Source organism: Acanthopagrus latus, chromosome 2, assembly GCF_904848185.1.
Source record: "Acanthopagrus latus isolate v.2019 chromosome 2, fAcaLat1.1, whole genome shotgun sequence".
NCBI classification, from domain to species: domain Eukaryota; kingdom Metazoa; phylum Chordata; class Actinopteri; order Spariformes; family Sparidae; genus Acanthopagrus; species Acanthopagrus latus.
The window spans coordinates 15,508,567-15,525,803 of NC_051040.1; the positions used below are offsets into that span (position 1 = coordinate 15,508,567).

Genomic DNA, 17,237 nt, shown 5'->3' on the forward strand with positions numbered 1-17,237 from the left:
CACACTCACATACTGAAAGAAATCCAACCAATTGACTGAATCAACTAAATCACATTTTTTTTCCATTATCCCATTACGAAAGTGCATGTTAACACATCAAATCAGATTATTAACGTAACCTGATTATTCCCAGTTATTGGGTTATTGTGGCCACATAAACATGCTGAATGTTACCTGTTTAAAACTTGTTTTTCGAGGCAAACATGTACGTAACCCTGTGGTCCTACCCACTCACTGATGGTACACAGTGACAAAGGCACAATTCAGCCTATTACAGTCCACTCAACAAGTGCTCAACAAGTCCACTGTGCACGATCAGAACCGCTGAGCAAGAGGGGAGTGTCTGCCTGCTTTGTCTGGCCGCTTGCCAGAGGTCAAAGTTCATCCCCCCTGCAGGTTTCATGGAGCGAGGGATAGTGTCAGGGGAATAAAAGACGCAGCATCCTGACGCATGGCGAGGCTTTTGTTGTTGCTGGGGAGGAGGATGGGGGGGGGGACTCAGCTTCTGTACATATGGCAGCAGGGACCAAGCAAGAGTCTTGATGTACGCTGTCGTCATTGTTCCTGCTCATTTTACAGGCGGCTGTCAGAGGGGCTTGTGTCATAAGTGTGACGAAGATGCCACCTGTTGTGACAAGAGGAGTCAGATACAGCACATTCACACAGAGCTAATGAAGCAGGTGTGTTTGTCCGCCTGGGCATGTGTGCGTATACAGTCATGTGTCATGTGGAGAAGGGACAGTGTTATAAGATGTTAAAGAAAGGACTCTTCCAGCACCTCCAGTAAATAAAAGTGACACCTGCCAGAGTGAAGGCACCACTGACGACCAAGGTTTTGTGCTGGATGAGCTCCTACTGGAGGTGTGAAGACACCCCGACCACCATGAAAGCCTATATGACGTTCTTAAATCACAGAATCGAGTGCTGACAACTAAAAATTCTGTGTACACATATATAACACTGTCTCTGCCCACACAAGCTCGACAGCAAACTTAAGCTGTGCTGCCTGCATCAGCAAGACCTGCGACGGCACTGACTGAGAGTGCTGAGTGTGCGAAACGATGCTCAGAGTAAAGAGCACATAAATATCACGGGCACTGATCGTAATGAGGATGAGGAGAATAATGGTAGCAGAGAGCCAAAACATGGCGAGTGACACGATAAATTGTGATTTTTTTTTTTATTAGTGGGGAAAGATCACCCCAGATCACCCTCACCTGCGGATAGAGGCTGCTGCAGAGAGAGAGAGAGAGAGAGTAAAACATGAAGTTTCTGTTTCAAAGATGCATTTAAAGCGAGCAGTGGTGGGATTTCAATTAAATACAATGTACAGTTAAAGATCTCAGTGTGCAGAAGGGCTCATTACAGTCTTATCTGGCATTTTGGAGATAATTAACTATTGTGTACAGAGCATACACATCATCACGTCTTCCAGGTTGGTTATATGTTTTGCGTAGAGAATCTCCATGTCAGCGCAAAAAAAAAAAAAAATCGTCAGGTAAGGGTAGTTTTCCATCTGAAATGCAGTGCAACAAATGAACATATTATTACAACATATTATTACAAACACCTCAACAAACTACTTGAATGCAGCATGTCAGTAAATATATTTTAGTTTAGTGCCAGTCCATCACACACCTCTAGCGACTCCTGCTGGACAGAAATTTCAATGTGTTTCTTCAAGACTGATTTGTTTCTCTCAAGGAAAGATTTCGAGTGGGTGAAGCAACAGTAAAGAAGCTGCGAGACATGTTGTTGCAGTAGCACAAATAAAGTTCTGTTATCAAAATACAGAGAGGAATTTAGGTTATGTCAACAGGTCTCCTATTTTTTGTTGTTGTGTGTTTTGTTTTTGTATATGCTGCATTATTTTGTGGAAGTTATTTGTTTCACTTTTATTAAAAATGTACAGTGTGTGGCAATGTGTAGTATATTGTATAGATTTTTACATTCTTCATATGTTTTCTACATATTGTGTTTGTTTTTATTGATCTTCAGGGGAAATTGAAAAGCTACACACATTATTTTACCAATAATTATAACCCAGTGGCGTAATATAGCCTTTACTATTCTGTAATTTTTTCTCAACTTTATTTAAAGAGTTGTTCTGCTTGTATATCCAAACACATACATAAACAGACAGTGCAAGGTACACAGATATGTACACGTTGAAACAAGCCCATCTGTGCCGACCCCTAACAAACAAACAAAAAAATACATATAGTATGTCGGCTATTATCGGTCTGTTGCATAAAACTGAAAGACATTCAAATATGGCAGTCCAGAAATTGACTTAGGCAGGGGCAGGACCAGAACATGTGTCCCAGAGAGACTGTGTTACAGCACCTGGGGCAGATAGAGTTAACAGAAGGATACATTAAATCTAATTTGTGAGCTTGAATTGAATTCAGCTGTACAGCAGAGATACAATCTTCCCAGCAGTCCTCAGAAATGACCACTCCCAGGTCACATTCTCAGGCTTCCTGTGTTTTAGTATTTGTAAATGGGCCGATATTTAGGATAATAGGATATATCCTGAAGATCAGGCCCCTGTCACATGGATTAAGATCTAATATTTCAAAAGCAGAATCTTTACATGGGTTTTTTTATATTTGGAGGCAAAGCTGTGAACCTTTGATGGAATGTGCCATTTTACTTTTGATACTTTAAAGTATTCATTTATTCAAACATTTTCTACGTTCATAGAAAAAAAGTACAAGTTTGACTTCTACTCTGTAGTGTCAGTACCACCTCCGTCCAGCAGGGGGCGACACGTCACCTCCACACAGCTACACACAGTGTAGAAAGAGGAAGCACAGTTTGAAAACACGCTTGAACCTGAACTTTCATCCGTGTAGAGCTGACTGACTGTAACAGATACATGAGTGTGACAGCGGTTCACCACTAAAGTGACAATGGAGAGGAGCGCAGGAACAGTTTCTGCGATTAAAGCTTTAGGGTATGTAACGTTTAACTGACGTCACGTTGTTGTTGTTGTTGTTTACCGCGTAGCCGCCTAGCTGCTGTTCAAAGCTAACACTGGGTTCAACTTAGTGAAGCTGTGAGTTATAACATCTTCTTCATCAGCAGCATCCAGCTAATTTGTGATTTTGTGACAATAATCTGGCCTTTCCAGCATGGCGGGATTGCGTCAGGTAGACTCACCTGTCGTCTTCACTTCCTGCTCAGGTACCCGGGCGGCTCCTGCCTCACAAGGTGTAAATGTGATGAGCTCCCCTGTCCCCTGCTCACCTGGCTGTCTGCAGAGCTGAGGACAGTCTGTCCAGAGCTGCAAGGTTTTTATTATAATCCTCAGTCTGTGTGTTTCTCCAAAACTACACTGGAGTCAGTTCTTTTTACTACTACTGATAAACTTAATTTATATAGCACCTTTTGAAAATAGAGTTTACAAAGTGCTTTGTAAAAAAGCAGGAAACTCAGTCAATCCAAACACAAGGAAGCATCCTCTGAGGTGAGTTAGAACAAGAATGAGGTATATAAAATAAAAAAAAATAAAAAACACTAAACACTATTTTGAGTCATTACTAGTCAAAGAAATTAAAGCCATAAAACAGACGAGATCATAAAAAAGACGTACTGGTAGATAGGAAATAAAATGCATAACTAGAGATAAATAAAACAACACAATAAAGGACTATAAGAAAACGACATCACTTAAGATGAGTTAAGAGCAGATATACGATAACGAGCAATAAAAAGAATGAAGGATAGTAAATAGATTAAAAATTAACAAATTGAAAGCAGTAAAGGACAGAAGAATTAGGGCGAAATGATAAAAAGGTTCATTTAATTGTCATTCTACAAGGGTTGTACATGGAAATGAAAGGTGTCGTTCCTTTATGCTACGCAACATATACAAAGTGGGACAAATATAGATGAGTATAGTGGACGAAATGTGCCAGTGTATTGTCGTAGATGTGGTATGTGAAGGACGCCTTCTTTTAAAAACTGTACTGCAATTTCTTTTTACTCATTGTCCAGCATGTATTGTACATGGTTACCAATATATCTGCAATAAGCTAATGTTGGTGCATGAATTAATCAAGTATTGCCAAATAAATGCTGGTACAATGCATGGATGAATGTGCAAACAAACTGTATGGAAAGGCTGTTGTATTTTATCCCTGATATTTTGATGTTCCTTGCCTGCATTTTAATATAAAGAACATTGATGAATGTGCTATACATAAATGAAATCGTTTTGTCGTGTTTTTGTTTTTTTTAGACTCAAGCAGGACAGGTAACGCCTTGCTGGTGGGTGAGCTGAGAAATTTACTGTCAAAGCTGCACACTCCCCTCACTGCGCTGACCTCAGAGGTTCTGGGGCCGTCGATCCTCAACAAAGTCACTGGTGAGAAATGAGCCCACTGGGCTCTGTTGTAGAGTTGTGTTTCAGGTAATAACAGATGATTGTAGTCCTCATGGATTAATACGCTTCCTGCAAAACAAACAGTGTATCGACTAAGAAGTCACGTTCAATCCCTCAGAGTTCCTCGTATCAGAATTGCAAGCAGCTCGCATGATCAAGAATAAAGAACTGCATCCAGAGGAGAAGACGACGGAGGAGGAGTCTGAGAAAGAGCAGCGGGTTGAAGATTACAGCCATGAAGTCACTGAGGAAGATGAAGATGATGATTCGGACAAAGAACGAAGAAAGGCGGAGATGCAGGCAGAATGGATATTACTCCTGCACGCCCTCGACATGGACACCTCCTCTGAATCTACAGATGTCATAAGCGAGGTAGGTGTTATAAAAGAAAGACTGAACTAAGTGTAAATCATGACTACAAACTGAAAATATTTTTAAATATGGTATTTTAATGCAGGTGGAGACAAGGCTCTCTCGTCTACCAGGAGGAGACATGACAAACCCGCTTCTTAACACCAGCCTCAGCAAAGACCAGTGGGTACGTAGCCAGGCCTGTTGCCAATTCATTATACATCGCATTTAACTCTTAACACAAGTGACTCAATCTTCTGTCCTTTTTGTTTCTCAGACACAAGTTAAAAGTATCAATCAGCGTCTGACAGAGGACTATCGGTGTCGGCGACAGATGATGATCAAGCGCTTTCAGGTCACGCTGGAGTCATTTGCATGGGGAGAAAAGCAAAAGGTAGGCATGATGTCAAATAACTGCATCCGTCAGATCTTACTCAATTTAATGTGAGCTGTACCAATGCAGGTGACTTGGTTGTTGGGTTTGTCCAGCCCTCAGTATCATCTTGTTTGATTCATAAAAAGTTAAAATATAATAAACAAGTGTTACAAAAAGGTACTTGTGGAGTTAAATCTATATTTCCGTCCTTTTCAAAACACATCTTGCTGCAGTGGGTGATTTACGGCACAACAGAAGCATCACTGTGCGTCAGGATAACCACAAACATCTCAGTTTAATCAGCCTTTTATTTACAGGAGCGCAGTGAAGCGCTGGCCTCAGTGCCTCCTCTTTCATCCCATGCCAGCGCCTCTCGAGTCTCTCTGTCTCTCCTGATTGCTGCCAGAGATGATCAGTCCATCATTGAACCAATCAAGGCTGGAAAAAGCACCCCAGTCTATAAGGTACTACTGTAAACAGTTATAAAACATGTCTGTGATTCTGAATCAAGATGCTTGTAGCTGATGGTTTTTAATTTGTCTTTGGTCTCACCAGGTATTGATGGGCAGTGTGCCAGACAGAGGAGGACGTCCAGGGGAAATTGAGCCACCTATGCCAGTGTGGGAAAAGCGAAGAGCGAAAGGAAACCCATCAGGACGAGGAGGTGGTGGACACCATCAACGACAACGATTTTCAGATAAAAAGAAGAAAGGGAAAAGAGAGTGACGTCTTTCTCTTCAGCTGTGCTGCACAATTAGATTTTTTTTTATTTCAATCAATTTTGTGAAGTAAAATATGTCTGTGGGATGCAACATATGTTATAATTTTATAGTAATGTGTGTATAATTTTCAGTTATGGTACATAAACATACCTGACTGTACATTTCTAAAAAAAAAGCTTATCATTGTTATAATGTACTGGTTTATGACCAGATTTTTTTGTTAATATGAGAGAACAGAAGAGATAAATCATTTTTGGCTTTGCACAATAAAACTGTTATACACAGAAATGCATTGTGATGTTGTGCAATGTTGGGGATGAAACAAGTTAGCAATTAAATTATTATCTAATACCTGGGACAAAAATACCATAACTCTTAATTTTCATTTTTATCTAATTTCAGGAGCAATGAAAGGAGCAATGTGCAGGAAGACTTACTTAAAATATATTCTTGTCATATAATACACATGTTGATAAAGTAATCAAAATGTATTTTATATTTCTATAAATTACGGCAGTATAATCAATAAATCGTATAACATATTTGTACCTGTAAGTGATGTAAGAATCATTGTTGTGTCAGTAATACCGGAAGTTACCCGGGAGACAAATGATGTAACACATGGAAGGTTCCGGATTAGCCGAAGGTCGATCTGCGAGCGAGTGTGATATCACTACTCAGTAACGCGTCTGCGTTTATCAGCCAGCAAACTCACTGAAACGCTCATAGATTAAAAATGCCCAGAGGAAGCAGAAGCCGGACATCCAGGATGCCCCCTCCGGCCAGGTAACGATAAAAGTTATCAGAGAATTTAAAGCCATTTGTTAGAAGTTGTGACGATGGTGGGTAGGCTAATGTAGCTGCTAGCTAGTATAGGCAGCGGTACAGTTGACGTATGTAGCATGTGTTAGCCGGTGCTTGACAGGGAAATTACCAGTAATTAGCAACTACAACTGCCTTAAAATGATTAAATCTGTACATCTTAAAGCCTTTTTTTGTGCCGGGAAACTGTTTTTTGTTGAAAAGTCAATGATTTAAGATGTGAAGGTCAAAGTGCGTGTTGTTCATGTAACTGCCTCACAACAGCTAAATTACTATTACTATTACTATTACTATCTAGGATTACATAAAACCACAGACAGCTAGGCTCAGTTTCTCTTTAACCTCTCGGTAAATTTAGTGGACTGCTACTAAAGTTATTCTGCCTTTCATGAACAGCAAATGCTTCTAACTTATTAGTAAACATTTTCCTGTTAAGTAAAGTATTGGTCTGATATTGGACCATGTTAGTCACATAACCCTAACCCCTACAGTACTGTAAGTATTCAATGAAAGCTCTGGACTGTAGCATTTCTACTATGATATTGTCAGGCACCAGCTCTACTGCCCCGAGGAAACCTCTCACCCGTGACCTCAAGTGACTCTTATCAGACAGTGCCATCATTTTAAAGGATAAGGTCATGGAAAATTTTAAATGCAGCCATTATCTATTCATGCCATATGGATTGGGTAAATTTTTGTTTTCCCCAAAACATTTCTGGAGCTTTGTAGCAAAACAGGCATGTAGAATTATTCTAACCAACTGAGGTAGCTGGAGACACAGAAACATTGAATGGCTGCATCCAGCTTGGCCAGCGTTAATCTAGTCTCTGGAAGAAGAATCAAATCCAATCCCAAGAATTCTGCAACACAGTTCTGTAATGCTCCAGAAATCCTTTTGACAACTAAGAAAACGTCATGTCAAGTCTAAAGAGAGAACACTGAACGTTTTGCTTAAAACATGCATTATCCCCTTTTTACAAGGAAGTAAAAATACAAGCTATTTTCAAAAGATGGCACTAGCACATACACATAGTGTCAGTAATTGATTTTGTCGGGATTGTACATCCTCTCTGCAGCCGGGCACCACCATCACCACCACCTATGGCCAGGGCTGCACCTCCACCCTCGTATGCCCCGGCCCCAACGCATGCTCCTCCCTCTGCTGTGGGCGCCCCAGCTGCAGCACCCAGACAACCTGGTATGTTTGCCCAGATGGCGACTACCGCCGCTGGAGTTGCGGTGGGCTCTGCAGTAGGACACACCATTGGCCACGCCATGACTGGAGGCTTCGGTGGAGGACACTCGGAGCCTGCCAAACCTGACGTCACGTACCAGGTAAATAAACTTTGGTTTAGCCGGTCATGGGACTGGAATAGCTTCAGGGAGGATTAATGTGTCTGACACTTGGTAGGTAGGACATCTCTAACAAAAACAGGTGTGTGTGTGTGTGTCTGTCTGTCTGTCTGTCTGTTTGGAAGTTTGGGGAGGAGGCAAGGGAGGGATAAAACAAATGTCACATTCTCTGTAATCCACAGCTCAGTGTGTGTATTTATACTAACAAAGTAAATTGGATTAAAGGATATTTGTTTGTCAAAACCAGGCACAAGCAGTTTGATGGAGATCTTTAATCTATTGATGTAAAAACTGACAATGATGGCCCACTGTTCATTGGCTACCAACTCATGTAAACTTGGTTTATTAGTTACTTATTGAGTCACATGACTGTGATCCATATTTTCTTTATTCAATAGGTTGAATCCAAACATTATATGAAAAAAATCATGTATATAATAAACTAATTAGTAACATATGTGATGGTAATACAGTTAGCTACACAATATCCAAGCACAGTCATACTATTTACCTGAAGACCTAACATGTGTCCATGAAAGGTGTTAAGGTATTTATGTGCTGATTGATTCCTGTGTTCCCTGTGTTTCATAAAAAAATCTCCAGGGAAACATGTCAAGCTTAGCTATATGTCATCAATCTCTAGATTTGAATTACATGACACGGTGTGGGCATTGCAACATTTAATGGAAGTATGTTCTAATGTTCTGACAATCGTTTTGAGAAAGTATGTCTCTTTTTATCATTGTGTTAAAAATGTATACAAATGTGATGTTTACACGGGAGAAAAAAAAACAGTTACTGTGACCACTCACATGTATTGTAGATCTGTGAAAGATTCCATCATCCGCATTGTGTCTTTCAGGAGCCGTACCAGGCCCAGCCGTACCAGGCTCAGCCCATGTACCAGCAGCAGCCACAGTCCATGTACCAGCAGGAGGCCCCTCAGCCACAGCAGGCCTGCTCGTATGAGCTCAAACAGTTCATCGAGTGTGCCCAAACCCAGAGCGACTATAAGCTCTGTGAGGGCTTCAGTGAGGTGCTCAAACAGTGCAAGTTCGCTAACGGTGAGTGAAAAGTCCAGCCATTTGTATAATATTAGATTTCATAAGGATTCATAGCTCTGTCCGTTTGTCCCTGCAGTCTTGTTGTTTGCTGTACCTTTTTTTTATATATGTAATTCAACACTGCAGAATAAGGTGGCTTTGCATACGTGCTGAGTCATGCAGACGTCATAGCCAAGTTACTTTTTTACTAGATACACCGTGTGCTGATGTAATAAGTTGCAGTACACAGTGTGACCACAGGGAGGAGTCATTTCAAAAGCTGCCTCCTGCACCTTAGATTTTTAAATATGGCAAATGATTGGAAAGAAAGATCTAATTAAGTTTTGACTTTATCCACAGGTCTGTCCTGAGACTGAGACAAAAACCTGGAGAGTGAGAAGCGCACAAAAACTGAAAAAGGCAACCCTTCTGGATACCAAGATGATGTAATTCTCAAGAGATCAACAAACATGCTTTTATTTTGACAACTCATCATCAGACAGCATCCTTGTATTGTTTCCCAGGACAACGCTGCAGTTTGTAATAATAGTCTTATAAATAATGTTGATATATTTTGGTGATGCATGCTTTGATTTTGATTTGAGCTGTTTTTTCATTAGTTTCAGTGCTTTAGAGTTAAATGTTGTCTCATATATATATATATATATATATATATATATATATATATATATATATATATATATATATATATATATATATATATATATATATATATATATATATATACACACATAATTATAATACATGACCAGTCTGACTTCAAAATGATCCAGTATGTCTGCAAGGTGCAAAGTTCAAACAAAAATAAAGCACTTAAATCATAAAAACACTTTGTGTGGTGATTTATATCTCTGCTTGCCAGATTATTGTACTCTTTAAGAAACATTTCTATTTTTACACTCAGTTTCTTTCACAGAGGTCCAGCACCTGTCATGTCACTCCAGCCTCTCAGTTAAGAAGTTAATGTTTGATGTGTCATTATGTTGATAATGCAGGTAATGTAGAGCAGCCCTGTCTCTGTAAATGTCTCAGTAAGTACAGGAGCTGCTGAGTGTTATTTCATGGATCTGGTTTTTGTGTGGACACGCGTTCACAGTGTGCTGCTGCTGCTGTGGAAGCAACAATTTATTTTTGGCATCTGACATTAACGCTCACCCTTTGCAATGGCAGCGGCCCCATGAAGCTGCCGCAGCACAGCACCGGGGTCTGACTGGACCTCTTTGTCCTCTACTGAGTAATGATCATGGATAACAGGGACTGAGCAGCACGGGACACGGTGAGTGACTGTTTCTCTTTAATGTATTAGATTATTGGAGCCTGCAAAAGGTCAAATAGTGACAGGATGAGAGGGAGAGCTAGTTCACACGCTGTGGCACGCAGCTTTATTACTCTACACTCAGTGATACGGTGGGCATGACAGTAAGTTTGGGACAGCGACTCTAATCTGACTGATTATTAGATCCTGTTACAAGCAGCCGGAGAGAGGCAAAGCAGATAATTACAACTTTTCACAAAGTTGTAGAAGAGTCAAATGGATTATCATGCATGTAGAAATCATGTTACATCTTTCCTTTTGAGAATGAAGTGAAATACATCTGAAATGAGTCTCTGTCATTATCAACAAGTCTACCAGTTCTTTCATTATCTGAACCCTCATGCCGATGGAAAGTTGTGGGAACAAATGAAACTTACAGAAACTTGCATTACAGCAGATGATCCGGAGCCATTTCATGTTTCTTTCAGTGTTAACAACAGTTGATTAGGAGAATGCTGCAAAACTGTTTTGCTGTGAAGCTCCAGAAATGTTTTGTTAACTACAAAGTTTCATCTGACTTTCCATCAGCACTAGGGCGAGAACATAATGACAGAATATTAAGTTTTGGAATTTTTTTGGGGAACTGGAAAGAGCAACAAATCCTCACATGTGAGAAGCGGCAGCCAGCAAATACTTAAAATGTGATGAACCGTTAACAGCTTAGGTTACTGATTGAACTCGGCAATATAACAAACCGATCAGCTTCACTTTGACCTACTGCAACATTTAAGTGCTGCTTTAATTTAAATGCCTCCACAGTGATGGTAAATTAACATCTGAACACTGACAAGAAACCTGTTGTGAGCTGTAAGGGGAGAGCAGTTGGTGAAGCGGCATCGCAGCCATCATGACCAAAGAGGAGGAGATCCCTGACTCGGCGGGAGCCCAGGAGTTCTACGACAAGTACGAGTCCAAGGAGATTCTCGGAAGGTGTGTTTATAACGTCTTATAATTAGCCCGCAGTAGGGGTTCCCAACCTGGGGGTGAGGGCCCAACAACGGGTCGCAAGTTATGAGTTCCCACAAACTATGAATTATTGGACAATTGTATTTCTTTGGGACTCTGAAATAACTTAAATAAAACAATAAAAATCACACTTTCTTTGAACTGTTCACTATCAGCGGACCTTTTCTAATAACAGAGGACACTTTTTTTTTTTTACATTACATAAATAGTTTGACATTTTTGGACATGTGCTTAAGCAACAGCATTAAGTATTTTAATGAGAAAATTATTGAAGCCCATTTCAGCCAGTTGAAGAAAAGATATGATTATAATTTTCTTTTTTTAACTGCAGTAATTTATGAACTACATGGGGAATATTTTTTCATCAAGCTCTTTAACTTTCTTTTTCTGTTTAATGAGCAGAAATAAGAAGACTGAGACCACTCTAACACGTTTCCTTTGACGTTGATTATATCCAGGAGACGGTTATCTTACCTCAGCATAAAGATGAGAAACAAGGGGAAACAGCTAGCCTGGCTCTATTGCGAGGTAACAAAATCCACTGACCAGCCCCTCCAAAGCCTGATAATTAACATTTATGTCTTGTTACTATAATAAGTACAAAGGCCAACGTTTTCCAGGCACTGGAAAGTGGAATTGTTGATGCTGTTTCCAATTGTTGTGCTAAGCTATGCTAATCGGCTGCTGGCTGAAGCTTCATATTTAGCCCACAGACATGCAATCAAACAATGTTCTTATCTAACTCTTGGCAAGAACTGAATTGAATATATTATATCATATAATTGAACATTTCCCTCAGATGTGAAACTAAGGCCAAAAATCTTGTGAACCACTTGCCTGATACAAGTTATCTTTGTCAAGTCAATAAAACAGCCATTTTTAAAAACTTTGCAGTCTAGTAATTCACAACAATACAGTATAAAACAGCTCAACAAGATTGTTGTGTTCATTGAGGCTGGGCAACTCTCACTGTTGTTGTGGACGATGCAAAAACAGGCCGAATGGTTTCCCTGAAGTTTCCCAGAAGTCCCTGAGAACAAGCTCTAGTTCTCATTCATTCCCCACCATCTGTCAGACGGTGGTGCTGTTACGTAAGCACACACTGTCGGTGGAGGCTGCATTCATCAACTTCATAGTGTTTTGGACAAAGGTTTAGTGTTGAGAGCTGCCCGGGATCGGACGGCACGCTGCTGAGATTGCGTAATTTCACTCGCGTACAGGTCACAAGGTCAGCGGATGTGGACAATGCGCTCAGCTGCTCTGGTATTCTTCACATGGCTCGGTTGGCCTCACAGACGAGTCCACTTGGTTTCCGCTTCGTTGTCCCCTGAAATGGATTTTGTTTCACAATCTTTGATTTGAGGATTAGAGTAGTATTCAGTGGGAAATCATCGACCAAACGTGTGATGAAAGACACAGTACATCCAAGAGTTATCACAGAAACTGTCATCAGTTTGCTGCCGAAGTCCTGACTGAGGCACACAAAGATGTTTTCCTAGAGTCCAGCTGTGCAAACACAGACCTCTGAAGGCACGAGTGACCTGACAAATCTGTAGATAACAAGGCCACCGTGTTGTCTCTTCCTCAGGGGAGTGAGCAGTGTTGTGCGTCGCTGCGTCGACAAGCGGACGTCTCAAGACTATGCGGTGAAGATCATCGACATCACCCCCTCGGACAAGATGTCACCGGAGGAAACCGAGGAGATCAGGGAGGCGACGGTGAAGGAGATCGACATCCTGAAGAAAGTCTGTGGACAGGACAACATCAGTAAGCACAGACATTCATTCCTCAGTCAGATTCTTGTCTGACTAATCTGCTCAAGAGGTCAGCTGAGGGGATTTTTGGCCTTTGCTCACAAGTCATCATATGTGTCTCCCCTCCAGTACAGCTCAAAGACTGCTATGAGTCCAACGCCTTCTACTTTCTGATTTTTGACCTGTAAGTATCGTTATTGGAGCTTTACCTTGTAAATTCAAACCCGATTGTAACCAGCAGCTGTTCAAAAAGTTGTGTTTTCTTTCCCCCAGGATGAAGAGGGGAGAACTTTTTGACTTCCTCACAGAGAAAGTCACTCTGAGTGAGAAGGAAACCAGGTCAGTGATAGTGTTAATCCACTAGGTGACGATTATTACAATTTTTAAAGATCTTGAGTAGAGTTTGGTGTGTGTGTTGGTGGTAGGAACATCATGCGCCCTCTGATGGAGGTGGTCAAGTTTCTCCACAGCCAGAACATCGTCCACCGGGACCTGAAGCCCGAGAACATCCTGTTGGATGACGAGATGAACATCAAACTCACCGACTTTGGCTTCGCTGTGCAGATCAGCCCTGGACAGACACTTAAAGGTCAGCGAAAGGCAGTATCACATTATTATTCAGGGTAGATGTAAGGTCTAGATGGTCCAAGAGTGACGCAAAGCGCTCATTAGAAACCGTTGAATAATAACACAAACACAGAAGAATTCCCTACGTCAACAGATGGAACAGACAGAAGTGTCTAATAAAGTTACTGTTTACAACCTACAGTCCAGTTACAGCAGCTGCAGGCGGTCAGCAGAGAGAATCTGGTTCTGGTTGCACAACATGCAACGGGACACTCGGATCACAGATCTATTTGCTGTAGTCACAGACACACTGACCTTTCAAACAGACCTATCAGAAAGCATAACGTCACTAGCAGTGGGAACTGGCAAGTCAAATGAGACTCAAGTCAGTTCCATTAGTCTATTAGTGAACAACGTGTACACATATTTAAGGTAACCATGCAAAACATAACCTGAAAGTTGTCATCATGATTACAGTCTAAATGCAAAATGAGGTGAATTATTTCAATACATTTTCTCAGATGTGGGTGAATAATGTTACTGGTGTTATTGCTCACTTGAAGGAAAGTAACTGTAAGTACTCAAGTTACTGTGTTTGAGTGGAGGTCGAGGAGTTTATTCCAACCCAATCGCCTGAATACTTGTTATATGTATTGAACATTATTGCAAACTTCACATTAACACATACGATCACATTTTGGCCCAAAACATCCAGTTTGGTCACCACAAACATGGCTGGAAAAAGTCCTGATGTATCCAGTTTTGTGTCGGGCCATCACAATGAGTCAGCTCATACATGTAATCTTAATGTAACACGACTCGGTTTGTAGAAATGTTGACATTAGAAGTATGTATATATGTACTGATCATTTAACGTATCTGTAGTTTGCAGGAACGCACAATGCCAAAATGTTATTCTGGCAGCTGGGCTGATTTTGAACACCTTTTGAAACTAAGTAGCCACTTCTTCTACTGATCTTTAGAAAAGCAACAAATGTTCAACTAAAGGTTCATTAGTTTGACTTGTCTGAGACACAGAGGTGTGTGGGACCCCTGGTTATCTCGCTCCTGAGATCATCGAGTGCTCCATGGACGCAGGACACGCAGGATACGGCACTGCTGTGGACATGTGAGTGTGCAGAGACAAAAATGACACAACACAGTAGGAAGGTTATTTAACTGTCAGATATATAAGCTAAATTTTAATCTGTGTGATGTGTAAATGGCATTCAACTCGGTGTATGCAATCATATGTAACTTGTATGAGCACACAGTTTGATTTCCCTCTGGTTCGTGCCTGCAGATGGAGTTCAGGGGTGATCATGTACACGCTGCTCGCAGGCTCTCCGCCCTTCTGGCACAGGAAACAGATGATGATGCTGCGCATGATCTTGGCCGGACAGTACGACTTCTCGTCTCCGGAGTGGGAGGACCGCTCAGACACGGTCAAAGATTTGGTAAAATCAATTCAGTGACCCAATTAATGTCTTCAAAATGTGATGCCGGGGCGAAGCCTGAATCAAACTCTCCCCGTGGTGTCCTCAGATCTCTCGGATGCTGGTGGTGGACCCGAGGCAGAGGTTCACAGCCACCGATGTTCTCAACCACTCCTTCTTCTCACAGTATGTGGTGGATGAGGTGCGACAGTTCACTCCATACAGAAGGTTCAAGGTGAGAAATTCAAAGACTTCACATCACATACGCATGTCTGTAAATCAATCAGTCTTTGAGAGATGGTACTCCTTAAACAATCAAGATTGAATACTTCAATACCACACAATGATTGGAGACTTTGATTAAACTTTGGAAGAAAGTAAGAATGTCTCCCTAACCTCCTCCTCCAGGTCATTTGCATGACTGTTCTTGCCACAATGAGAATCTACTGCAACTACCGCCGAGCCAAGCCGGTCACCAAGGAGGTGATCCAGAGTGACCCGTACGCCGTCAAGCCCATCCGCAAGCTCATCGACGCATGTGCCTTCAAGATCTACGGCCACTGGGTCAAGAAGGGCCAGACTCAGAACAGAGCAGCACTTTTCGAGAACACTCCCAAAGCCATCCTGCTGTCAATCACAGCCGAGGCCGACGACCCGGTCCAGCACATCTGGTAATGATGAGCACTTCAGGAACTGGGATGTACTTCTGCTCTGTGTGGCTTTGTCTACCTTTACACTTTGTTTAAAGGAAAAGGTAAAACATAACCCAGCACAAGAGGAGATTGTACTTAATTTAATTTTTTGTCTTTAATGTGGAGAGCATGTTTTGCTCAGGAATTCTGAAATGCAGCATCGGTTACTACAGTGGGATTCATTTACCTCATGAGCTGCCAAGGATGGCAACAACACCGCTGATCCATACTTTGTTTTTCTGTCCTAAATGTAGCCTGAAAGCACAACAGATCTACTGGTACGATGGCATTTTGGTAAAGAAAAAGTGAACTAATTTCTTAAAGTATATCCTCTGAAAACCTAGAGTAACACTTTACATTGAGGAACACATATTAACCATCAACTACTTGCTTACAAGGACATTAGCTTCTTATTTGTCATTATAGAGCACCTATAAGCCCTTATTCTACAACTGCTACCACATTAACTAAGAGTTCTTCCTCAATAACATCCCATGAACTGCTCATTGATAGTAAGGGAGTTGTTGTACATAAATAGTCATTCTCAGTAAGCAGCACTTTATAAATATGGTCTATTCTTATGTCACAATACCCAGAAGTAACATGTTTACTGGTAAGACTGGTAAAAAAGACAGACGTTAACAAATGTTAGGTAAATTGACAAAAAGCAAAGTCATGTAAAAATAACAGTTACATAAAACCCCTAAAAGTTTGCAGTTAGAATAACCAGATAATGTAATGAATATAATACAATACTTGTAAGTGAATTAAATACTCATGTGAAATAGTCATAATTAAAATGTGAATGGGAATAAAATTAAACTATTTAAAACTTAAAATGTCTTTGAAATATGTTGCACATTTTAAAATGAGGTCTTGCTCATGTGGATGTGAAGTGTTTAACTACTAGGTTTATCTAATGTGTTCCCTAATCCTAAGTGTTTCCATATTGAGTTATTCTTTCTTCGATGTTTCGTTTTAAGTCAGAAAGAAAGATCGAAACAATTCCCATGTATCAGAGCTGTTCCCATTTGTCTTTTACTGTATGAAAAACAAATGTTGATGTCATCAAGTTCAGACATATTTAAATATAATGTAAAATGTTTAAAGTTGAATTGAAGAATTTCTGCTTATACAAGTGTTGCTCTGAAGCACAATGTACGCCTCCCTCCTCAGTCTGTAAGACTGTGAAGCCTCGGCTGAGCAGCCAAAGCAAAAACATTGTGGTGAACCTGTGTACTTGAAATGGCATGGCCTTACATATTTGTGTATTTCTTGGATATCTTTTTTTTTGCAGGATGTACTGCACTGAACTACTTACTGTGTTATTATCAGCTTCAAGTGAAGTTGGTAGCACTTTTAAAATGTATGTAATGGATTTATTTATTAAAACGTGCATTCAAATTATATCTTGACCGTATTTGTCCGT

General features: G+C 40.7%; 3 protein-coding genes across 3 annotated transcripts; all 3 read left to right on the forward strand.

Moving 5' to 3' along the window:
- The first annotated feature begins 2,799 nt into the window (after positions 1-2,799).
- Positions 2,800-6,228, forward strand: im:7138535 (uncharacterized protein LOC797998 homolog). Its single transcript, XM_037120870.1, has 8 exons — positions 2,800-2,959; positions 3,190-3,296; positions 4,247-4,372; positions 4,509-4,762; positions 4,848-4,928; positions 5,019-5,135; positions 5,435-5,581; positions 5,673-6,228. Exons 1-8 carry the CDS (start codon positions 2,916-2,918, stop codon positions 5,841-5,843), a joined length of 1,047 nt encoding a protein of 348 aa, XP_036976765.1. The 5' UTR covers positions 2,800-2,915; the 3' UTR covers positions 5,844-6,228.
- Positions 6,229-6,454: 226 nt separating this feature from the next.
- Positions 6,455-9,606, forward strand: chchd2 (coiled-coil-helix-coiled-coil-helix domain containing 2). Its single transcript, XM_037120884.1, has 4 exons — positions 6,455-6,625; positions 7,738-7,996; positions 8,877-9,078; positions 9,418-9,606. The coding sequence occupies exons 1-4, from the start codon at positions 6,576-6,578 to the stop codon at positions 9,426-9,428; spliced, it is 522 nt and encodes a 173-aa protein (XP_036976779.1). The 5' UTR covers positions 6,455-6,575; the 3' UTR covers positions 9,429-9,606.
- Positions 9,607-10,070: 464 nt separating this feature from the next.
- Positions 10,071-17,199, forward strand: phkg1a (phosphorylase kinase, gamma 1a (muscle)). Its single transcript, XM_037117889.1, has 10 exons — positions 10,071-10,354; positions 11,153-11,323; positions 12,948-13,126; positions 13,243-13,297; positions 13,387-13,452; positions 13,539-13,702; positions 14,719-14,809; positions 14,984-15,137; positions 15,226-15,351; positions 15,525-17,199. The coding sequence occupies exons 2-10, from the start codon at positions 11,241-11,243 to the stop codon at positions 15,789-15,791; spliced, it is 1,185 nt and encodes a 394-aa protein (XP_036973784.1). The 5' UTR covers positions 10,071-10,354; positions 11,153-11,240; the 3' UTR covers positions 15,792-17,199.
- Positions 17,200-17,237: the final 38 nt, after the last annotated feature.